At 51.7% G+C, this 24621-nt stretch overlaps 1 protein-coding gene across 3 annotated transcripts; it reads right to left on the reverse strand.

Annotated features, from left to right (window-relative positions):
* Window positions 1–1638: 1638 nt before the first annotated feature.
* Window positions 1639–20082, reverse strand: PVALB (parvalbumin). Of its 3 annotated transcripts, none has more exons than XM_066361248.1 (5): window positions 19945–20082; window positions 17451–17518; window positions 15109–15241; window positions 13785–13894; window positions 1639–1852 (listed from the first exon to the last, which is right to left on the reverse strand). In XM_066361248.1, exons 2-5 carry the CDS (start codon window positions 17509–17511, stop codon window positions 1824–1826), a joined length of 333 nt encoding a protein of 110 aa, XP_066217345.1. In that variant the 5' UTR covers window positions 17512–17518; window positions 19945–20082; the 3' UTR covers window positions 1639–1823. The 3 variants fall into 3 exon arrangements, with proteins under 3 accessions (XP_066217345.1, XP_066217346.1, XP_066217347.1); XM_066361249.1 differs by lacking the exon at window positions 19945–20082 and adding an exon at window positions 17994–18018; XM_066361250.1 differs by lacking the exon at window positions 19945–20082 and adding an exon at window positions 17889–17912.
* Window positions 20083–24621: the final 4539 nt, after the last annotated feature.

The following is a 24621-nucleotide window of genomic DNA, read 5'->3' on the forward strand; positions in this document are numbered from 1 at the left end:
ATTGAGGTCCCCTACACAGAAGAAAATATTGGGCCCCGTACATTAGAAAAAAGCATAAAGTTGGGGTTTTGTGGGGCCCTTCAGAAGTCCGGGCCCAGAGTGTGTGCCCGGTGCGCCCAGCGTTAAATCTGCCTCTGCCTGTTCCTGACTGTTGTTGCAGCGTGTGGGTATGCATGTGCCCTCTCTCCCGCCTGCCTACTCAGACGCGCCATCTTTTGTGCCCTACCCTGCAGCTCCCACGGCCTCGCGTCCGGCTGAGCCATGGCAGGGTGGCCCTTCGGGCCTGCTGCTGCTTTAGCCCAGTTCTGGCCCCCAGGCCCCTCCCAGGCCTGGGCTGCTGGCTGTTCCTGCCCCTCAGCCTGAATCCTGGTGGGATTTCCCACTCTGAGCTTTGCCCTCAGTGAGGGCCTTCCCTGACATCACTGCCAGGGCGACACCTCGGATCTAGGGGATGGGTTGGGTGGCAGCATTCTATGTGGGGCCTGGAAATCCAGCACGTGGGAGGGAGAATGCCATGTCTGCTCCTTCTCCAGGGTGTTGTGGGAAAGAGCAGAAACCACCCTCCCGGGCAGCTGCTGTGTTCACCACTAGGCTTCCGTTCCCACCCCTGCTTTCCACTGGGATGTTCTCCCCAACTCTCAGGCCATGAGCTGTCAGTGTGATTGAATCCACCCGTCTCTACAGGTGGGCAACCATTGGAATGGGCCAATCAGGGCTCCCATCTGTGACCGGTTTGGGGAGGGACACAGGCTCTGGACGTGGCTGCCAAAGCTAGAGTTCTGGCTGTATCATTTACTCACGAGGGGATCTTGAGCAAACATTTGGCTTCTCTGTGCCTAGGTCTTCTCATCTGTACAATGCAGGTACTCATGGTCCCTACCTCATAGGGTTGTTGTACAGATGGAATCATGGGGAGGGCTCAGCACAGAGTAAATGCTCAATGAACATTAGCTACTGGTGCTGATGGGACTAAATTTGGGGCCTTCTGATGGAGTGAATGGGAAAGAAGCTCTTTATTTTATTTTACTGGCATTGCTTAATGTACACCTGGAGCTGCTGGGGGAATTATCAGGATTTAATCCAGAATGAAGGACAGCAGTGCTCAGAGATGGGAAAGAAGGACTTAATCCTGAGGTATCACTAGAGTCCCTTGATCCAGCTGTTCCTGTAGACCTACCCCTATACTATTTAGGTACTTAACCAATTAAGTCTTTGTTTTTTCTTCTCTTTTTTGCTTAAGTCACTTAGCTTTGGGTTTCTGTCATTTGTAACAAAAAGAGTTATAGTGGGCATCCATCCATCCATCCATCCATCCATCCATCCATCCATCCATCCATCCACAAGTCCTACCTGTGTGAATTTAGACGAATCACTTTCTCTCTAAGGATCTGTAAAATGGAAGTTCTGTCACCTACCTTATGGAGTGGTTTCAGGATTAAAGGGCAACTCATGTGGAGTGCCGTTCTCAGTAACCCATGCAGGGGAGAGGCTCAGGGGATTTTTCTTCTATCCCCTCTTTCCTGTCTGAATCCTGCCCCCACCCCTGTACAGGTGTGTCTGGAAAGCCAAGGCAGGATGCATGCGCCTCACCCCCCCAACCAACCTCTTGCCCTGGACCCCCCCCCCCAAGCAACAGAATCCAACTGGTACAGCCTTTATTGTTTCTCCAGCATTTTTCAGAAGAATGGTGTCATTTGAGGGCCAAAGGGGAACAGGGGGAGTAAAAAATAACATAAACAAACTGAACAGAAACGCAGAAGGGCAGCAAGAGGGATTAGGGGTTGGGAGCAGAGAGGTGGAAGACCTGGGGAAGCCAGAGCCTCTTAGCTTTCAGCCACCAGAGTGGAGAATTCTGCAAGAGAAAATGACAAAGAGCTGAGTCAGAGGTGGGCCGTGCAGAGAAGACTGGCCATGGCCCAACTGCCGGGCCCCTGCATGGGGCTTGCTCTTGGCTCTCACATCTGCTGCAGAGGTTCTGGAGTGATGGAATGAGTGAGTGTGGGCATGAATAAAGGGAGGGAGGAAGGAAGTAAGGAGGGAGAGAGGGAAGAAGGAAAGAAGGAAGGAAGAGAGGGAGGGAGATGGGAAATGGTGAGCCTACTATACTTTTATTTCATGATGTCATGCAGCCCACAAATTATTAATAACTACAATAATAATAGCAACGATAATTTTCTGGATGTTTATCACATGCCAGTCGCTATTTTTAGCAATTTACATGCAATATATTATTTGACTGTGGTACTAATCCTATAATGTGCATTTTAGTATTATTCCCATCCCACAGATGAGGAAACTCAGGCTCAGAGTCCAGCACTTTTTATGAGGTCACACTGCTAGTAAGAAGTAGGGCCAGGATTCAGCCTTGGTCTGTGTGACTTCAACTGAGCCTTTTCTTGGCCACCTATCCAGTTGTTCTCCCCATCAGGGTCACCAGCATCATCTAAGAGGCCACGGACTCCCAGACCCTTGCCTTGGAATTTCTGACTCAGAGGATGAGTTATTTTATTTGTTAAAAGGTGATTCTGGTGAGTAGCCAAGTTCAACAACCACTGCATGTTCCTCAAGAGGCCAGAGCAAGACTCTGGAGCACCCTGAGCACGTGATGTCTCCGCACAGCTCAGAGGAGGGAGTGTGTACAGGTGCTCAGAATGAGTTGAGCTCTGTCTTCCGCAGCTCCTCACTGAACATCACAAGTGCTTGAGAAACTGGGAGGTATTCTCCCCACTTAACAGGAGGTACAACTGAGGCCCAGAGAGGAGAAGTGACTTTGCAGAGCCTCCAGGTGAGGGGAGGCATAGGGGAGCAGGATAATGTCCCTGCCCATCAGGAGCTCCTTTGTCTAGAGGGGAGGAAACCCTCTTGGCAGGAAGGGCTCTGAGCTGCTGGCCTTTTCTCTGAGTCTCAGGAGTGCTGAGGGCATTCTCACCAAAGGGCCTTTGCACCTGCTGTTTGCTCCACCTGGTACAGGCTCCAGACTTTCCCACCACTAGTTCCTTCTCATGTGCTTGGTCTCAGCCCACACGTCACTTTTCAGGGGCCTTCTCTGACCACTCTTGTGGAAGCAGTGGTGCTCTTTGCTGGCACTGCTTGTTATATTCACAGCACTTACACTCTCGAAGTACTGTTGAGTGTTTCTTGCATACTCTTCTGTTGTCTGCCTCTCCACTGGAACATAAAGAGCTGAACCCACTCCCTTGCTCACTGCTCTGTCCCACCCTGACATTGAGGGGCCGTGGGTATTGTGAAAGGTCAGGAGAGGCAAGGAGATGTCACTGTCACGGGGAGAAGAGGTGCCTTCTATTCTGGCACCAGCAAACCTTCAGAGGGAAGGTAGTTTTGTAAGAGTCCTGTAAGCGGACGCAGGGTCCCCACAGAAGAAAGCAGATGGAGGGGACGGGGTCACAGGTGGGGCTCAGAGTGCAGGAAGCAATAGGGTGTACTTAGGGGAAATCCAGAAGCTGTCCTGGGCTTCAAATCTGGCTCTGTCGCTTACGGGCTGTGTGACCCAGTCTCTCTGAGCCTCATGTCATCCTCCATAAAGGGAAGAAGAATCAGCCCTGCTTCCTGACTGGGAGAGGGTCAGAGAGGTGGCGTGGTGCTTGGGCTCCTTGGCCCCCAGCGTGAGCCCCGCAGCCCCTGTTCCCATGCCCTCCCAAGTGCAGGTTCTTGCTATGGTGGTTAGAGGGGTGCTGCTCAGCAGCCGCTCTTCCGAGACCTTCATTTGACATATAGGGGACCCGGGGAGTGTCTTCTCTGTGGTTTTTCTCCCCAGGAGACAAGAGAGAACAAGAAGGAGTTTACCACTCTCTGCCACCCTGTGTCTCTGAGATGCCATGTCCCCAGCCTGTCAGAGAGTGTAAGGCCCCAGGTATGTCCCCATCACCTCTGGAAAATACAGTGTCATGATGTGAGGACAGCTTGGGTGGGACCAGGAATCCAGGTTCCAGGCCTAGCCTGGCCCTGCGTGTACTTCCCTAGTTGGGAGTCAGTTGTGTGCCCCCCCACTTCGTGTCTGTGGAGTGGAGGGGTAGGGACAATTCCTCCGAGAGACAACAAAAACCTGGATGGGAAGTGGCTTCAAAGAGAGGCCGAAATAAGTGTCTGGTGCTTCCTGGAGGTTTGCCCTGCCCTCCTCAGACTTTGGATGAAGTTCATACTGGTTTCTTACTTTTCACCACTGGACTATGGTTATGTCAAATGCTAGCGCTAGGGGGTGCTGGGTGAGGGGTACGTGGGACTCTGTCCTGTTTTTGCAGCTCTTCTGTAAAGCTAGAGTTACTTCCAGGTAAAAAGTGTAAAAAAAACCCCAGCCAGACCACATAAGTGGGACAATATGTGCTATCATCACGGAAATAACCTGGCACTGACCCCCGCCCAGTGGGAGGACCTGGGTTCCTCACCTGCTCGGGGGTCTGACCTGGGAAATGGACAGCACCCTCTCCTGTCCCGAGCTGTAAAGGCAGGTGACCAGATGTGGGGGCCTGGGTATCTACTCAAGGTGGGAGAGTAGGAGGGTCCTCCAGCTGTTCCTGAGAATCCCCAGGGTCATGGGCTGGGCAGTAACAGCCAGTGGCAGTGATAAAACCAAACTCTAAAAATCCCTCCCACGGGCCAGGTGTCAAAGCTTCCATTTTCTCAGCCATCTGCAATCCTGCAGTGCCCGGGAGGCACGTCGTTATTTGGAGAAGTCTTTATCATTAGTAGTTTGATCAAGGTCTTTATCATTAGTAGTTTGATCGACATAGTCCATTTTTATAGAACTTAAAAATTCTTGTTTATTGAGTGCCTACCTAGGAAGTGTTTTGCATATATTATTTCATTAAGGTCTCTCCACTATCCCACGAGAGAGATGCTTCTGTCTGCATTTTACAGATGGGGAAACTGAGGCCCAAGGGTGCAGTAGCGCGGCCAGGATCACACAGGAACATGATTCAGGCTGCGCTCTTAGGCTTCCCTTTGCCCTGGAGGTTCCCGACCTACTTTGACCTAGGTATAGAGTGACACCAGAGCCAGCTCAGATATCGCCACCCCCATGACTTGTCACATCAGCCCTTTTTTATTTACTTCTTGGTACTTAACACTTTCTGAAATGATCTTATTTATGTGCTTATTTTTATCAGTCTTCCCCTACTAGAATGTAAATTGCAGGAGGGCAGGGAGCTCTGTCTTGTTCACTACCCTCCTAACAACAGAACAGAACTGGCCCACAGCAGGTGCTAATAAACAAATGCCAAATGGACTGATGGGCTGATGGATAGAGGGGTGGGTGGATGGGTGGATTGTTGGAGGAGGGGATGGATGGGTGCATGGCTGGCTGGCTGGCTGGCTGGCTGGCTGGCTGATGATGATTCCTCCTTAGGGGTCAACAAGTACTGACTTACCTCATATGTTTCTCACGTAAGTGGGACTATTCCCATTTTAAAGATGGGAAAATGGAGGTCTGAAGAGGTAAAGTATTTGTGCCACGCAGAAAATAAGAGGCAGTGGCAGGATGTGAACACCCCTTCTGTGAATGGGCAGAAACCATTCCTGATGGGGCCAGCATCTCAGATGGACTGGAAGCATGAACTCTCTCCAGCTTTAAGCTACTATTTAGTCTGGAAAACTGTCTGTAACCAGTACATCCTGTCCTTGGGCACTGTCCTGGCATAAAGGAGACACAATCTGTCTGCTAACGCCAGCTCATGGAGAGATTGTCAAAAGGGGGACTTGGTCCTTGGTCGTCTGACCTGCACTGACCTCCCTGACCTCATCCTAGAAATGCCAGGTTCTCGGCTGCTTATCAGTATAAAGTCCATTAATCACCTTGACACTGGACAGTATTTGGTGCAGTCAGAGTGAAGGGGACCGAGGGACGCTGACCAAGGAACTCTCCAGGGGTGGAAAATCAGGCCTTTTGGAGTCTGACGAGAGAGATATTCTAGATGCTTGGGGTTTTTAAAAGCCTATGAAAACAGACCCCACTGCCCACCCTGGGCTCCATCCTGAAGCAGCTAGGGTGTCACATGGCCACACGCCCTGGCTTTTGCGGAGAACACAGGATTCTAATTTTATCCTCCCAGAACCTGGAGAAGGGCACTTTGTGAACAAATTGAGGGCAGGGGTCACCTCTTCTGCTCAATTTGCATCTCCCTCAGGGCAGAGCTCTTTGGAACCAGCCAATTAACAAACTGCCCCCCTATTAAAAAAGGTCTCCTCTAAAATGTCCGCATCCCTCCTTAGCAAGAGACAAATGAGCAAACATACAAAGATTCTGCAAAGTCTAGGTCAGCTGACCTGGCAGTAGGATGCTGGTTTGCGGAACGGGGTGTCAGAGGACGGGCTGAAGTCTGGCTCGCTGTTACTCATGTCCCTGGACAGGACCCTTCACCCTTCGGCTCCTGAAGCAGTCTTTCCCATCCTCCCACAATGTCCGGAGCAAGGGAACTAGGAGTTGACCCCCGATTCCCACTTCTTGCCTCTGTGACCTTGGATCAGATTGTGCCGCAGCTTCCCCATCTATAGAAGGTGTTCTTTGGGTTGTTCAGAGCGCCCAGCAGGAAAGTTCTTGTCCCAGAACATTTGGGAGCTGTTGTTATCGAGATGCTTCTACAGCTCCAGCTACCTTAGAGCCAAGCTGGGCTACTGCCTGGCGTGGAATGGCTACAATCTTTACTTCTTGGCCTTGTTGCCCCTACCACTTCTTGCCCCTGCCTGGCACCTGTGTACAACTATCCAGCAACCTTGGAGCTGGCTCTGAATCTTGTCCCATCACTTCCTGGCTAGGTGGCCTTAGGTCACCACTTTCCTCTCCGAGCCTTGGTTTTCTCATCTGTAAAGTGGGTAGGATAATACCCACTTGCACACCTATTGGGAAGACCAGCTGAGCAAATACAGAAAGGGCACCCAGGACGTGGTCTGTACATGTTAGTTCCATCCCCTCGGATCTCCTCAGCATAACTGACACAGGTTGGAGCTTTGAAACACAGTAATAACCACACAGATCCTGAAACCAAGACAGGAAAGAAGTAAACTGGCAGAGGGCGTGGGAAGCCCAAAGAGCAAGCCGCTGACCTGGTAGAAGTTTCTGACGTTATCTATCCAATCTGAGTTAGGATCCCACCTCTAGCCCATCCATGGAAACTCAGTCTCTGACCCTCAGTTTCCACATCTGTAAAATGGGCCTGCTGAGAGTATCCCTTCGTGAGGTTATGGTGAGGGCTACATGAGATCATGAAGGAGAAGTGCCTCGTAGGGTGATGCTGACATAGAGAGAGCACAATGAAATAAGTCTTATTGTCAAGGGAGAGTGTGCCTCTTGGAGGGATCCAGGGTCTTTCCTCTTATGAGAATGCAAGGACAGCCCTGCCTTTGCTCACTGGGGCCCCTGGGGCCAGCTGGCTAGGTTCTTCATAATCCAGTCACAAGAGATGAGAGGAAGGGGTGGGGGTGGGGAGCAGCAGACGCAGGGTCAGAGAACCGAAGGACTCAGTTCTTGCCTTTGCCTTAGGAAACTGAACTGAGCCTAATTAGGTCTGTCCCAGTCCTGGGTGCTGTGGGGATTGGACAAATTTAGCAGTCATTGACAGGTGAGACCAGCACAGGCTGATAGCCCTAAGTGAAACTGAGACAGACATTGAGTCAGCGCCTGGAAGGCTGTTTCCTTCCCTCTGTCGTGATGACCAGGACCAAGGCACAGGCCTCCTGGTTTATCACCTCGCCTCTAAATAGCTCCCAGGCTGGGTTTCTTATAAGTTGCTATGCAAACAGGGATCACTTTCCGAGCCCAGGAGAACGGGGAGGCGGGATCATCCGGGGTCACACCAGGTGGCCTGCAAGGAGCCTTCGTAAACAGTTCTGGGGGCCTGGGCCATTCCAGCCACTGTCCTGTGTATCAGCCTGTGTCATCCTCACCCACTCTCTTATCCCCATTTTCCTTACAGGGAAACTGAGGCTGAGAGTCCCTTAGCCAGGAGGATTCTAACTTAGGCGTGGCTCAGGCCAGGGTGTGTGTCCCTCTCAGAGGCTGGAGTTGAAGGGTCCTGGGTTCTGACTCAAGCTGTGTCCCACAGAGGCCAAGAGGGACCAGGGGTGAGGGACGGCCTTCTGTCTGCCCTCACGACTGCGCCTGTTTACAGGAGGGCAGTTACATAAGGAGTTCCATGCCTCTCCCTCTGCTAAACCGTATCTAGTGCAGCATGAGGCCAGGCTTAGGGAGGTCCACGCGGGAATTAAAGCCAGCGTCTTGGCCAAGCACAGAAACCATTTATAACTCGTATGGCTCCGTTCGGCCTGGTGAAGGGAGGGGCAGAGTTGGAGACCCGGTTTCATCCAACCAAGGATTTACCGACACTTACTGTCTTACTGAGCCTCAGTTTCCACATCTCTCAGTGTGCATCACAGGCTGCATGGGGCTGGTTGAGAATGCAATGAGATGGGACAAAACACTGCACTGTAGGGCCCTGCCATCAGGACACAGATCATGGCTTGGAAATCGAACCCCAGAGGGGCTGGAAGGCTGGAATTACAGGGAGGTGGGCGGGGGCAGGTGGACTCCTTCCATCCTTCTCACTTTCCTCCTGTCTCAGACTCAAGTTCATCTCCTCTGAGGACTGGTATTCCACTACTTCCAAAGAGTTTCGAGGTGGCTTGTGAGAGAAAGCATTCACATAAAATGAAAGGAATCATTTCCAGGACACTCACTTATTCGAGCTGCCACCTTCTGAGGTGGGTGTGTGCAGCCCGCTTTGGGTTGCCATCTCTGCCTGCCTTCAGGGGTTTCAGCCCCAGCTTCCTCCCGCACTGCACTCCCGCCTCCCTCCTTAAATAGGCTTCTTAAGGATAAAAGGGAACAGATTTTGCCAGAAGGAAGCAGAAAAGACAAATGCCTTGAGGCACGTGAATGGGGCGATTGCAACTGCAATGGTTGCGTGATAATCAGAACTACAGTTTTTAGTAACAGAAGCAAAAAGCAAACCACGATCTCTCGAGTTAAAACAGGCCTGGAGCACAGGAAAAGGGGTCCGGTTTCAAGGAAGAGGTCAGCGGGATTGCGGGTGTGTGCGTGTGCACACCTGCACGCGTGCCTGTGTCTATAGGGTGTGCATACTCATCTGCAGCGTGGTGGGGAAGAGTGAGATATTTGGAGTCAGGGTCAGCGTTTGAATAGCTTGGGCACCAGTGCTGAATAGCTGTGATCTGGGTGAGTCGCCCCACTTCCCTGAGCCTCAGTGTCCTTGTCTTGTGCAGCTATTGTGAGGACTGACCAAGCTAACAGAGGGAAGGCCCACGTGCAGCCCCCAGTGCATAGGCAGTGCCACCCGGATGGTAAGCACTGTTTCTATCCACCAGCACATTCCATGTGGCAGGCACTGGGGCGGAGGGCCCGGGCTGGGGACACATGCCTGTGTGAGGGGCAGGGTGGCAGAGGGTCCTGGCTGGAATCGTGAACCACAGTCCTGCCTATGCTACTGAGTGCCCCTGGGCATGTTATTTTCAGTGCCTCAGTTTCCCCATTTGTAAAATGGAAAGAGTAATGGCACCTACTTTCTAGGATTATTGTTAAGGCAGTGGTTCTCAAAGTGTGGCCCCCAAATTACCAGTGTCACCTGGGGACTTAGTAGGAATGCAAACCTGTGGGCCCCACTCCAGACCTAAGGAACCAGAAACCCTGTGAGTGGGTCACCACTTTCTGTGCTGTGAAAAACATTCTAGGTGATTCTAACTCGGGCCCCACCATTGCTCAGGACAAGTACTTGAGAAGGAAGCTGCCACTTAGTGTCATCTACTATTTGTGCCCACAATTTGCAACTGCAGCTGGGTTCCAGGACAGCCGCCACCTCCGTTCAGCCTCTTTTCTGCCTCAAAACACTCCTTTACCAGTTCTGCACTTGGGTGGCATTTGCGAATCAATCAACCACATCTATAAAAGTCTGAGATTCCTGTAAGTAGTTGCTCAAAGATGGGAGTGCAAAGGATTATTATTAGAACTTTGTCTCTCCGTTCCCTCCCTGAGTCTGGGATCCCAGAAGGAACATGGTAATACTATTGCCCTGCAGAAGGGCAGACAGCGCTGGAGATGGCAGCTGTCCCTGTGTCCAGAACCCCCGCACCTGCTACACACCAGCCCCCAGCCCACACAGGGCTCCAGCCTTCACCAGCAGACCATTCCCAACACACCATACTTCCTCATCATTGCATCCCAGAGCTAGATGTGTAGTCATTAACTTAAGTTTTCATTCAACAAACTTTTCTTGTTCTATATTTCTAGGTGCTGGGGACAGAACTAAACAAGACAAAGTTCCTGCTCTCATGGGGCTGACAGGCAAGTGGGGGAGAGAGAAGCAAGCAATAAGTCAGTAACTAAGTCCTCTTATGGTAGAAGCTCATTACACTTTGAATGAATGAATAAGGCAGACAGACCTGAACTCAGACCTTGTCCTTGTCTCTTCCTAAGCATGGAAGCTTAGGCCAACTCTTAGCCTCTCCGAGCCTCAGTGTCTTCATCCATAAATGTGGATAGTGATCGTATCCACCTCAAAGGCAGCTGGGGAGATTCAATGAGCAAATCGCTAGGCACTGTGCCTCACACACAGTAAGTGTGCTGTGAGCTAAACGTTACCGCTTTCATTATTCCAGGTGGCACAGCTGAGCCAAAGAGCCAAGCTGGGCCTCCTCTAGAGGTGTATTCACTGGGACGCTCATGGAGTCCCCAGAGCTAGAGGGGGCCCCAGTGATTGGTTAGCGATCTGACTCCTGATTTTAAAGAGCAATCATGTGAGGATCAGAGGGGTTCTGGGACTTGCTCCAGGCCCCAGCAGGAGTTGAAGGCATCCTCTGGTGGGTGAAGACCCATCAGTCTTTAGAGGGAGCAGGTGGCAAAGCAGAGCACCTGAAATAGACCCTCTTGGGGCCCCTGAGTGGGCTCTGCATCCCGGCTTGCTGCCGGGGCCAGCATCATCACACTCCTCCCTCCCATCATCCTCCAGTATAAGTTCTGTGAGTATGGGTGGAAGTGAAGAGGGAGAGGCAGCTACATTTTTTCACCACAAAAGCGGGGACCCACTGCCACAGGGTGATCTGCTCTCTCTGCCTGTTTTATCTCTTGCCCCCTGCTTTGTTCTCTGCTGACCCTCAGACCTTCAGCAGGTTGGCCCAAGCCTGCACGGTGCTGGCAGACAGACCTGGGTTTGAATCCACTGTCGCATTGGCCACTGGCGCTGCTCTTTCTGTATCTACACTTGTGTCCTCTGTCATCTCAAGGTCAAATGAGGTTACAGTTGTGCAGACCCCAGCACTGGATTGGGCACACATTACACACTCTGGTAATATTTTTCTGGTCAGATACCACTCTGAGCAAATCAATCATCTTGCCTCTTTGTAAGGATGCCCGAGACTTCCCAGCCTTAATGCCTTTGCTAGTTCTAATGCCCTTTTTGCGTCTCCCTCGCCTGGCCCTCCCAGCTGGCAGATTCCTGGCCACGGCCTGTAGACCGGCCTGCGGTCTCCCTCTGCACAGAGCACACCTGCACTTCCCCACCTCTGCCTGGTGTGATCGCTTGTTCGTGTGGATACACACAGAGCTGTGAGCAATGTGCAGGTAGGATAGAAATAGACCTCAGTGCCCTTTGCTGAGCACTTCCTACGTGCTGAGCACTTCACTCAGCACTCCCAGACATCGTGTTGTGGATGCCTCACAAACCCCCAGAGAGTTACGGATTATCGTGCCCAGTTTACAGACGAAGAAACTGGGGCTCAGGGCCGCTGAACTGCTGCAGGGATGCTGCCTCTGGGAGTAGAGCCTATTTAACTTTCCCTCCGCCACTGACCAGCACAGGGGGACTGCCCAGTAAACGTTTGTTGGAAGAGTTTAGTGAGATCTTTAAGATCTGAAGAAGGAAGGGAGGGGGGAAAGCATAAGGGAAAGAGGGAAGCAGGCCAGGGTCTGGCCTGGTTTTTCTCCGGAATTTAGGCTGTTGGTGAGCAGCCAGCCATGAAGACCCTGCCGAGGGCTTCTGAGCTGAGGCATATTGGCTGCAGATATAAATAGGAGGCTGGTCTGGAAGCCTGGGCTGGTGTCACGTGGGGAACACAGGCTCGGATGGAGCTATCTGGTAAGTGGCCTGGCAGGGATGGGGTGTGGGGGAGATGGGCCACTTTCTGGAGTCACCAAGACCAACCACCGATTTCTCTTCATCACCTGCTGCTCTGGCTCCTTTAATGCCCGCTCTCTCCTACCCGGCCACAAAAAGGGCAGCTGGCATCACAGCCCAGACAGTCACTGCGTCTGACCTTGCTAGAGGTTCTCTATTCTTGTTTCTGACATAAAACTTTAATAAACTATATCCACGGTCAAAACCCTTGTACCTTTTCCAAAGCAATTTTCTGTCTATAGCCACTTAATTTCCACAACGAGCCCAAGCAGGTCGTAGGAGAAAACTGTGCATCCTAGTTATCTGGCCAGGCGACCGACGTGGCCAAGGTCACAGCTGGTGAAGGGCAGAGAGGAAGCAGAGCATGGGGGGGGGTTGCTGCACTTCACACTCAGGCAACAGATGTTTATTAAGTGCCTGCTTTGGACCAGGTGTGGGCTAGACACGGATAACAGGATGAATACAATTAACAAACACTTTAAGCACTTACTCTGTGTCAGTCACTGTGCTAAACACTTTACACATTGACACATGTAATCCTCATGACAGTCCTGTGAGATAAGAACTATCATTATCCTCAGTTCAGAGATGAGAAAACCGAGGCCCAGAATAGTTACTTGAATTGCCCAAAGTCACACAGCTAGAAAGTGGCGGGGCTGGAATTTGACCCCAGACAGCCCAGACCTGGAGGCAAAGCTCCTACACACAGTTTTCACTTACACTGGCAGAAAAGATGGTCCTAAGAGCAGGTGTTGCGAAGAGTGTTGGAAAGAATTATTTAGACCTGGTTTGAAATCCCTGTTGCACTACTTGTGTCCCAGCTTTCTGAACAGACTAAGGCACCTCAAGCTCAGTTTGCTGCCTGCAAAATGGAGATAACTCCGAGGGACATTGTGATGCTAAGAAAGAGAATGGTGTGGGGACGTGCCCTGTGAATGTGGGTTGGATCTGAGTGGAGAAGGATGCGAGATGCTGGACCACCAGCCCTCACCAGTTTTGACAGCAAAGCTTGAGAAGCATGATACTCTGTTTCCTAATTCCCAGCCGATCCCTGGCGGGCTATTTTTCCTGGCTCTCCTACAAAGCTGGAATGGTCTATTTGTGGGAAGCCAAAACAGGTTTGAGACTTGAAGTTATAGGACACCCGGACAAGATGTTGAGGAGGATAGGAGATAAGAAATTTCCATCCCTGGAATCTGAGAACGTGAGAGCCGGCAGGGTCCTTGGGGATCAGTTGGTCTCATCTCCTTGGGTTACAGATCAGAGACTGAGGCCCAGAGAAGGAGAGAGAATGCCCAAGGTCACACAGCCAGTTTGGACAGAGCCAGGATCAGAAACCAGGTAAAAATGCAGGCAAAGTTCATGGAAAATCCCAAATCCTCTTGGATTCCCTCCCTACAAGGTAAGGAGGGGGGGAAAAAGGATGTGTTCCTTTGGGATTCTTCAAATTTAGAAAAAATGTACCAGTTTTTCTTTGCCTGTCTTACATGACAGAGCTCTCAGACCTAACAGACTGCCTTTTTCCTTCTGATCCTGGGAGCTGTGTGACCTTTCTTCTCCCTCTCATGTGACAGACACAGCTCTGAGCTTGTAGCATCCGAACATCCCCATATCCACAATGTGCCCGGGCCCCATGCCACAGCGACTCACCATCGACCCCGATCTTGCCGTCCCCATCCTTGTCCCCAGCGGCCAGCAGCGTCTTGGTTTCTTTAGCAGACAGGTCTCTGGCATCTGCAGAGAAGCCCTTCAGGATGGATCTGGGAAGAAAATCCCAGAAGTCAGGTCAAGGTCACCTTGCAGAAACACTGCATGGATGGTGGGCTGGCATCTGTGCAGGGGAAGTGGGCAGCTGGGACAGGCAGCCAGCAGCAAGCATGCGTGCGCCTGTGCTGGGCCAGGCAGCCCAGGCTGTGCGGGAAGGACAGGCTGTCCTCGGCAAAGGGCTGACCTCACTTCAGGCAGGGCACTCGCACTTGTTTATTTATTCAGTCAATACAGCCAACACAAAGTATTTTCTCTGTGCCAGGGGCATGCTGGAAAATGGGGGCGCAGAGAAAATGCTAGTAAGCCGCCTAGAGAAATGAGGAGGGGGTCAAATGCTCTGAGAGACCACATGGTGTGATGGATACAGGGATGGGGAGAGAGGGGTGTTTGAGGGAGGCACCCATCACACCTGGGGTGAGGGGAAGGGGCAGGGGAGGCTTCCTAGAGAAGGCGATGCCTGGAGGACAGGTAGAAGTCAGCCTCTGGGCAATGTGTATGTGCACACTGGGCACAGGTAGGTAGAAGGAGAAGGTTCTGGACAAAGAATATACTTGTGGGATGGTTGAGGGTAAGACTGGATGGGTGTGGAAGTCCTCACTGGAAAGGCTCCTCTCCACTCCCTTCACTTCCTGCCAGAATTCAAGGCAGTCGTGCCCAGAGAGTGATGAAGGCACAGCTGGGTCTGCAGACATGGGCCAGGTCATCGAGAGAATTACAGTGGGAGGTTCCTTTGCTGGTGCCATTTTGCATTTTCCTAGTTATGACCTTCTCCTCCTTTACTTCGCTTCCTGGACTCCTGAACCCCCAAAGCTGGCTCTGCAGCCCTGACTCACCCAGAAACTGCTCTAGGCACACAAGGGTGGGGAAGGTGCCTTTCAGACAAATGAAGATCAATGAAATACTCAAGCTAGTGCTCTCTGCCTCACCTGTGGTGTCAGGCAGAGAAAAGCAGCCTCTTGAATTGTATTATAATATTAAGAAGCATCATTCCATTAGCAATATTAAGTAGCTATAATTTAACCTAGTTAGTTACACTTTCTGCTGCGGATGTTTTATTTTTCCGAAAGCAATAGAGGTCAGTCACGGTTATTTTCTGTGACAGGTGCAGAGAGAAGGGCAAATCTGATGGGAATTTGACAGCAAAGTAGCAACCCCTACTCCTTCCCCCCCAAGCCTCAGGCTGGGCAGCCCCCCCGCCTCAGTTTACCCCAGTTCATCCTCCTCAATGTAGCCACTCTTGTCTTTATCCAGGATATGGAACACCTTCTTCACATCGTCCATACTCTTCTTCTTCAAGCCCACCATCTGAAAGAACTTTTTGTGGTCGAAGGAGTCAGCAGCTGTGGGGGGGGGGGGGTGGAGAAAAGCGGGTTAAAGTTCAGATAAAGACAAAAGTGAAGCAGTTACCAGGAGGGAGGAGGAAAGGGGAAAGGAAGTAAAGAGGGCCAAATATACGGTGTCAGAAAATGAGTGAGTTTAGCCTGACCAGGCGGTGGTGCAGTGGATAGAGCATCGGATTGGGATGCCAAGGACCCAGGTTCGAGACCCCGAGGTCACCAGCTTAAGTGCGGGCTCATCTGGCTTGATCAAAGCTCACCAGTTTGGACCCAAGGTCACTGGCTCAAGCAAGGGGTTACTCGGTCTGCTGAAGGCCCACGGGTCAAGGCACATATGAGAGAGCAATCAATGAACAACTAAGGTGTCGCAATGAAAAATTGATTATTGATGCTTCTCATCTCTCTCTGTTCCTGTCTGTCTGTCCCTATCTATCCCTCTCTCTGACTCTCTCTGTCCCTGTAAAAAAAAAAAAAAAGAAAATAAGTGAGTTTAGGTGATGGGCACAACGCAATGAACAGTTCAAATGCTATTGAGATGTTTACCTGAAACCTATGTGTTCTTGTGGATCACTGTCACCCCATTAAATTTCATTTCTAAGTTAAAAAAAAGTGCAAAGAAGGGACAGTAGGGAAAGGAGAATGGGGAATGTCACTGAATAGTTGACTGATTCCCCTGTGCCAATCCTGAGGGGTGATGGGGGTGCGTCTCCATGGGAGGGCTGAGGGATGCCAGCCGGATGGGTGCTTTGCCCAAGGTCACATAGCTAGAGGTGGAAGAGGTGAGCTGGCACCCAGATCCCCCGGCTCCCAAGCCTGTCCCCACCTTTCACTGGGCCCTTTGCTGAAGGTGGGGTAAACTTGGAAGGCAGATGGTGGCTGAGTGGCAGTGGGCAGGGACCTGGAGGGGATGTGAACATGGTGTGTGTCTTTTGGGGTCGGGAGAGTGGGGCAAAGGGTGGGGGAAGAGGCAGTCTTTGTCTTGACCACAGATTGTGTTGCCAGAAAATCAAAACAGAGGACAAATTTCTCTCAAGGTCACACTGTGGGAGGAGGAAGGGGAAGACCCAGAAGTCCTGGCTTTGCTGCAGAAATCCATTCTGGTGGGAGTTGGGGGTGGTGTTAGAAGGCTCCCCAGGAATTTCCAGTTAAGTTTCTATATAAAAGGAGCAAGGTGGGTCAAGGAGAAGTGGCTGGGTTATCTCAGCACCCTGAGAGGGTGGTTTCCCTCAGTTTATGTCCAGGGGAGGAGGCACCAAGCAGAAAAGAAATGGCATCCCCCTTCCCAATTTTCTCTCCTGAGCTCCTTTTTAAGAACACCTCGGAAAGGGCACAATGTTACATGGAGTAACTTATGTGTGTGGGGGGAGAGGGGTCTTGTTAAGAGTCATGTTCTTTTCCCTTCACCCATTGCTGACACTAGGTTGGGGGACCAAGACCCAGTTCTAAGGCTCCCTGGTGCCTGCCAGGTGCCCTTGGGCAAGTTTCTGACCCTCTCCCAAGCCCCGGTTTCCCCCAGCTAGGTGATGAGAGGGAGGAGGAGGAGAGGCAGTTAAGCACCCAAGTCCATGGCCGCTAAGAAAGGTGAGACAGCCCGCTTCCCTCCCTGGGCAGCCAAAGGAGGCTGGAAGTTGCAAGCGCTGAGGATGCTCGGACAGGGTTGAGCAGGGCAGAATGCTGCCAGCTTCGGGAAGGTCACCTCACTCGCGGATCCGCGCGTCGGTGGGAAGGGGGCTCTAAGAACCGGGGTGAGGTGTGGGGCAGTGGTGGGCCAGCCCTGCCCACCGCTGGGCGAGAAGAGCCCTGTCCAGAACGGGGGTCGAGGTAAGGGGTCGGAGAGAAGGCGTACGTGCCTGCAGTCCGTTCCACGTGCCTTAAAAAGGAAGTCCCGAACGCCCACAGGGACCCGAAGGTCCTATCTTAGATCCCGGTCTTCGCCCTTGGTCTGGGACCTCAGTCCTCATAACACGGCCACCCAGCCTTTAGCGCCCGCAAGTTTTCAGTTGCTCAGGCAAGGAGGGTGCCCGGCATCCCCACCCGATCCAAGTCCCGCCCGGACGAGTCTAGGAAATGCTGAGGACCCCCACTCCCCGCCCCGCCGGCGCCCGACGGGATGATGGACGAAGGGGTGCTGGGGAGGACGACCGACCGCGGTGGGCAGGGGCCAGGGTGGTGGATGAGGGTAGAGGGCTGGGGAGGGGAGCGCGCTGCTCACCGGCAAAGGCCCCCACTGCCTTCTTGATGTCTTCAATGCTGAGCAAGTCTGTCATCGACATCCTGCAACTGTTTGAGCGGGCAGAGCAAGTGCGAAAAGATTAAAAAGTGCTTTTCTCATCATTTCTGCTCATATGACCGACGCTGCAGTGCTGCGCGCCGGGCGCACGCGGGCCGACCTGGCGCAGAGCCAGGGGGCGCAGGGCTGGGCGCGCAGCCAGAGCAGCTCGGTCCCGCCGCGCGTGCCGCCGCCGCGCGCCACGCCCCCGCTGGGGGTCTCTGCGGCCCCAGGGGCTGCGGCCTGGCGCCAGGGGAACGGTGGGAACTTTGGACTTTAAGGGGCGCCCGCGTCACCAGCCGTGTCTGGAGAGTTTGCCTGCCGTCAAGGGCACACAGGAGGCGCCAGCCTGGTGCAGCGCGGGGTGTCGTGTCCATGTACCTCGGAAGATGTCCCGCCGCTTCGGGGAGGACACCGACAGGCAGGGGTTAGACCTACACTATCGTGGGGCCCCTCGCTGTGCTGCCATTCTTTCTCCGCTCCTACCTCAGCCTCCGCTCTTGTCTGTCCTGGATGCAAATTTATGCTACAAAATCTGAGCTCTGAGGTCTGGAAACCTGACCCACGGGACGCTGGGAGGGGGTGGCACAGGTAGGCGGGCATTCCTTGGGCTCTTTGCCGGTGTCCCATCCCGCATGTGGTCAGGGAGCGCATACTGAAACCTATTTTTTTTGTTTGTTTGTTTTCTAATCTAACTTTTTGTAGAACTCTTCTCAAATCCTCACAGCTACTTGCTTTCCTGATCTCCTGAGCAGGTGTGTGTGTGTGTGTGTGTGTGTGTGTGTGTGTGTGTGTGTGTGTGTTTAGTGAGGTCTCACTCCTCCTGCTCCTGAGCAGGTGTGTGTGTGTGTGTGTGTGTGTGTGTGTGTGTGTGTGTGTGTGTGTTTAGTGAGGTCTCACTCCTCCTGCCCCCACAGAACTTTTGGAGGAGGGCAGGACAGGAGAAGCTACTTGGGACCTCTGTGCACCCTCCCCTGTCTTGGAGACCAAAGGTGCAGGTTTGGGGAGAGGGTGGAACCTTTAGACCACACTTTCCAGACAACCTAAGCAGGTTTCATGACCTGAACTTCATCTCTGGAAATGTGACACTTTCTAATCTTTCTGTCTTAGAAACCAGTTGCATTCTTTCCCACGGTCTCCCAGGGATTCAGGCTGTAACCAGCTGCATCTAGAGTGTGTGGAGCACTGGACAGGAAGTAAGGAGGCTTGGACTCTAGATCTGGGGCTGCACTAAGTCCCAGAGTGTGTGACCTTGGGTTGTGACTATCACCTTCTCTGGTCTTCTGTCTCCCTCCATTGTGCTGATAGTGTTGGTGGTCCCTTGTGATGGCATCTTGAAAGTTTAATTTAAAGTGTGTGGGCAGGTGAGCAGGGCTGAGACTGGTGGCCCTTGGTGGTGGTGGCAGTGGGAGGGTGGGGAGAACTACCCAGCTGCCTGGTAGCTCAAGTTCCGTTGCGCTCACTGTCAACACTGTTTCCCTCAGCTCGGCCCTGGACGGCTGCCCTTCCTGGAAACCTTAGGATGCTGCTGGCTCTGGCTGCCCCCCTCCTTGTGAGTCAGCTCCTTCAGGCAACAGCCTGCCATCTGCCACTCCTGACCTGATCTCTCCTGGTGGGAGGCCTTCTCTGGACCCTCAGCCTCTGCGGCCCCTGCCCCAGCTGGGCTGTTAACCTGGACATGCTGGGCTTCTGTGCTATCATGTCAACCCCCGGACTCAGCTCACTCCAGAGGCCTCAGCTGGAAAATCTGTTTCCCCAGCTGAAGGATCCTTACTTTATATTGGTAGGGAAACTGAGGCTACAGAGAATCAGTGAATGGCCTAAGGACATGCGAAGAGGCAGTGACATAGAGGGGCCCACTCCCGTGGCTGCTGACTTAGAATCAGGGACACCTCCATGGGGCTCCTCCCCGGGGCCCAGGACCCAACTCTGTGAAATCTCACCCAGCTGGTTCCCCAAACACTGACCTCTGTGGCAAAGGTTCAACAAGGGCCCACCCTTCTCCTCCTTCCTCCATCTCTCCTGCTGCAGAAGCCTCCCACCAATTTGACGCCAACTCTGGGCCGAAGTGCACCCACCACGGCATCAGACAATATCATGTCAGCCCATCAACGTTCCGTACCCCTTGCTCCTGCCTCTTCTAGCTACTGATGGCATCCCCAGGTCCAGATGTCTGGCTGCACCCTTGTCATTTTACAGGTGGGAAATGGGAGGCGCAGCCAGGCAGAGAAATCTGCCCAGGCCACACCAGGAGTTTTGGATGGAGATCCCAGGAATTCATACACTAGGGCCTCAACTCCACGACCTCTAACCTTTCAGTACCCCTCAACCCAGCCCTGTGTCACTGGGGGAAGGGGAGAAATGGCTGTCCCTTCCAGCTGGCTTCCTCCCCACTATATCCCTCCATCCTCTTCCAACCTCAGTAGCTGCCACTCACCTCAGTTGTGGGTGGAGGCCTGGAACCTGCAGTGAAAGGGTAAGCTGGTGGGAGGTCCTGTCAGGAAGTGAGCCTAGTGGTGGGATAGCCACCTATATAGGCTTCTGCTCTGGCTATTTTGGGAGGTACTGCTCCCCCCAGCCTTCGGCCCCCTCCCCTTCCGGTGTCAGGTACTTCCCAACTGTGGTGCTGGATGTCTGTATCACATTCAGCCTCCCTGGGCCCATCAAGCTAGGCCTATTAATAACCTTGGCCCCTGCCTCCCTTCAGCACCCAAAACTGAGGCTCAGGCCAGGCTCTCCTCTTCCATGAAGCCTTCCATGGCCGCCTTAGATGACGGCAATGCTTTTGTCCTCCAAAATCCTACAAGGAAAGGAAGCGAGACATGAGCATAGGATGAAACAGGAATTGTCTGCCATGCATGGGCCTGGACAGGGTTCCTGTACACACATCATCTTACTATGGCCTCACAGTTCAGGCCTGGTCCCTCTGGTATGGATGAGGAAACAGCACAAAGATGTTCGATGTTACAGGACTTACTACTCAAATTGTAGGTCTGGAACAGGAGTGGACTCAGCCCTTACCTGAGATAATATAGTGCCTGGCAGGAAGACATGACCTGCATCTTCTCTGATAAGTCCCTTCCTATCTTTGCAGCTCAGTCTCCCATCTATAAAATGAGCTCAATCAGGGGCAAACTCTTCTCTATAGATGGCCTTCAGAGGAACTATGAACCCCTGAAATATTGATATGAAAAAAGTCATGAGCAATGTGCTTTTGTAAAGCAAAGGCCCATAGCTTTCACGAAATTCATACAGGGATCTGTCTTGGTTTGGGGATGACTGTCCAGGGGTGTGTTTTGAGAAGTGTGAATGAATGAATGAATTTGAGAAATATGTATTGTCTAATATGAACACCGTGAAAGGTTGCTCTCCTCATCCCCAACCTTAAAAAGAATCTCCAGGGCACTAACATTGTCAACAGTGAAGTCTAATCCTTGACGGTTTCATGCGAAGGCCCAGCTTTCATGCAGAGGCTGTTGGGGAGGGGAGCTACACCAGCCCTTCACTGACAGTGGCCCCATGGGTGGAAAGAACAGAAGGTGGGCTGGATGGGGAAGCCAGTGCTGAAGCCTGGATGCGCAAGTGGTCCAGATTAGGATGATGGCGACAGAGAGGGGTGTAGAGATAGGGTAGCATTTCTGAGAAGACTCTCCTGACTTGGGGGTTGTAAGGAATAAGATGGACAAATCCAAGTTAACTCCAAGTTTTAAAGCTGGGATCCACTGGAGAATGGAGGTGCTGCTGTTGAAGGTAATGAGTCTGGGCCTCGAGGAGGTGGGGACAGGTTGGGATGATGACATATTGGAGTTGAGAATCTTAGGGTGTTAGGGCCTGGAGAGTCTCCATAGTGATCAACTATAACCTGCTCATGTTGAAATGTAGAAACCAAGACCAAGGTGATACACCCAAATCACACAGAGAGTAGCGGACAAGCCAGGATGCTGTGCTGGGTTTGAGGAGCCTGGAAGACATTCCAGTGGAGACGCCCAGGAGGTCTGAATTCTGGTGAGAAGTCAGGCCAGGACACAGAGCTTTGGTGGTCATCAGGGAGGTCCAGGAGTTGAAGTCATTGCTACAGCTGAGTTCAGGATGGCAGGGATGTGGCCGAGTCTTGAGGTCCTATCCTTGAGGAAGGCCTGGGACCTGGGAAAATAATCACACTTGCTTGTTGAGGAATGTGCCCAGTATGGAATATACTGCATTATGTTTTTGGCCTTGAACCTCCTTTCAAGGTAGGCATTGCTTTCCCCTATTTTACTAACGAGGGAAAAAGGCTCAGAGAGGTTAGGAAACTTGCTTAAGTTCACAGAGCATAGGTAGGACTTAAACACAGGTCTCTCTGACTCCAAAGTCCTTGTTCCTTTTTACTCTACAGTCTTGTTTCTTGATAAGACCAACATGAATGAATTCTCTGGAACCAGCATGCCCTTCCTCTCTGTCCCTATATGTCTCCTTCATATACTTATAATTAAGCAGATTTAAATAGACTGACCCATATTGTGGGGGGTGCACTTATTGTAGACCGACTGTATACTTAGTGTTGTATCAAATGATTTCATTTTACCCTCATTATAGCCCTTAGAGTTTTGAGGAAATATAGTCTCAGAGAGGTTTAGTGACTTGTCCAAGGTCACACAGCTAGTAAGTAAGTGAGAGAGTTAAGATTGAAAGTCAAGGCTTCTGATTCTGAAGAACCCCCTCCTCCCCCATAACACCGGAAGTAAGGCAGGGATAGCCTAAAGCAGCAGTTCTCAACCTGTGGGTCGCGACCCTGGCAGGGGTCGAACGACCAAAACACAGGGGTCGCCTAAAGCCATCGGAAAATACATATTTTTTAACAACCAAAACACAGGGGTCGCCTAACGCCATCGGAAAATACATATTTATTATACAATACATTTTTAAATAAAATATGTATTTCCGATGGCGTTAGGCGACCCCTGTGTTTTGGTCATTCGATCCCTGCCGGGGTCGCGACCCACAGGTTGAGAACCACTGGCCTAAAGCCTGAGTAGAATATCTTGAAAAATTATTCAGTCCTTTTTGCTCTGAATCTATGCTAATTCAGGCAGCTGTCCCTTTATTAATTTGGTTTTACAAAGGGTCTTGGTGCCAGAGAATAGGTTTATCCAGCAGCAGTTTTTGGACTGTAAGTGACAGAGAGCCTGACTCGGGCTGGATTAATTCTGTAACTATGTATGGGAATGGACGTTAGATAGACTTATTGTGGTGGTCATTTTGCAACATATACAAATATCGGATCATTCTGTTGTATGCTTGAAACTAATGTAATAATGCTGTATGACAACTATATCTCAGTCAGATAGGAAACATTCCATGCCTTGCCCCAAAAAGGACAAAAGGGAGATTCATTGACTCATGTAACTGGAAAATCCATGAAGGTTCAGGGGCTGCTTGAGGCAGAACTCAAGTGCTGCCTTAGAATGCTGTTTCTATTTCTCTGCGTTGGTCACCTTCTCAGACAGACTGTCCCCTGACAGTTCCCCCTGCAGTGCTATAAGCATTCAGGTCCATTCCTATGGGGAAGAAGGGGTTCACTGCCCCAAGATCTTGATCAAAAGTCCCAGAATGGAGTTTCATTGGCTGTGATTAGCTTGGTTTGGTCACCTATCATCTTGACACTGGTCACTATCAATTGCAAGAGCGTCACAGCCTGGGCCACCAGGCACCATCAAGCTTGGACAAGGCAGAATGTCAATATCATTGAGATGCTTGGGGTGACGACTGTCCCTGACCCTCTTGAGAGGTAAGGTAATTTTAGGTCAAAGCTCATAAACTGTTCATTGAGTGGGTCTCTGGGGGACCCAAGTGTGCCAGGCCAGGGAGGTTTATGCCTGAAGTCCTCAGTGAGTGTGATGACAGTGTGCATTGAACTTCTGAGAAATGATTCACTCTGGGGCCAAAGTTGTATTTCTGGACTTGAGATCCCCAACCCCATCTTGTCCCTCGTGAGGCCTAATAAGCAGCTACTCCCAGCCCCTGGACCTCTGCTTAAGGCAGAAATATCCAGTGGAGGTCTCCCTTAGCTGTAGGGTTTCTGACTCTGAACAGTGATGAGGTTGTTGGGTAGATAGATGGATGACACAATGTGGGGACATTGACTTCTTCTATCCCCAGAGTCCAAATACTGTGGCTAGCCCTGATCTGGATACTTCCACATATATGTTGCAGATGTGGATCCCATTATTCTCTTTTTAAAGACATAAAAACTGAGGTGCAGAGGAGTCCAGTCACTTGCCCCAGGTCACACAGCATGCAGAGACCAGAGCCTGGTCTGTCTGCCTCCCCTCCTGTTTCGTGCTCTCCCCGCAGCTGGTGGAGGGGAGGAGGCTATTGTGTGTGGATCAGCAGTCTCTGAGCTGCTGCCATCTGCCAGGAGACTGGCGGTCAGCTGTCGGCTTCGCTGGTGGTATTTCATTAGTTCACACTATTTCCACCTGCTGTGGCTGGGAACAAGATAGACTTCCTCACTTCCAGGGACTGGGAGGGCTGGGTGGATGCTGCAGGATCTAATGATATTCATGAGCTCATCCTGGTGAGATGTGCATTAACTCAGAGGAACCTCGGCCCCATTCCTGTGGCCTTGTTTTCCCTCCCACCCGTCACCACTAACAGAGTCCTAGGGGGTGGTAAGGGCACATAAGTAGACAGCCATGGGTCCCTACCCTGGCTCTGCTACTTACCTGCTGTGTGACCTTGAGCCAATTGCTTCGCCTCTCTAGGCCTCAGATTCTTCATCTATAAAATGGAGCTGAAAGGGAAGCTGTGTTGAATGCTAAATGGTATCATATCTGAGTAAGGGGCTTGGAGGATACAAAACCCTACACAAAGGATAATCAGGGTGGTCGTCATTGTGCAGTTTACTCTTGACCTGTCCTGCTGCTAAATGAGAGGACCCCAAGGTGTCTTTGTGGATAGAAACATGCAGAAGCAGGGGTTGCCAGCCCCCAGTCAGCCCTGGCTTTCCCTTTTCTCTGAGGCCAGAACTTGGTGTTCCTGCTGGGGAAGGAGGAGGAGAGGAGAAGTGGGGAATGTGGCACATGGAAGGAGCTGGCAGTGGTCTCAGACCCAGTGTGGTCCCAGATGGCGCCAG

This window comes from Saccopteryx leptura, chromosome 1 (assembly GCF_036850995.1).
Source record: "Saccopteryx leptura isolate mSacLep1 chromosome 1, mSacLep1_pri_phased_curated, whole genome shotgun sequence".
Lineage (NCBI taxonomy): Eukaryota > Metazoa > Chordata > Mammalia > Chiroptera > Emballonuridae > Saccopteryx > Saccopteryx leptura.

Excerpts from the sequence above, each read along its gene's own strand:
- PVALB (XM_066361248.1), bottom strand. The coding sequence starts at position 17,511 with ATGTCGATGACAGACTTGCTCAGCATTGAAGACATCAAGAAGGCAGTG. Across the intron at positions 13,895-15,108 it reads ATTGAGGAGGATGAACTGGG|ATCCATCCTGAAGGGCTTCT; the intron begins GTAAACTGAGGC and ends TTTTCTTCCCAG. Across the intron at positions 1,853-13,784 it reads CGGCAAGATCGGGGTCGATG|AATTCTCCACTCTGGTGGCT; the intron begins GTGAGTCGCTGT and ends TTTCTCTTGCAG.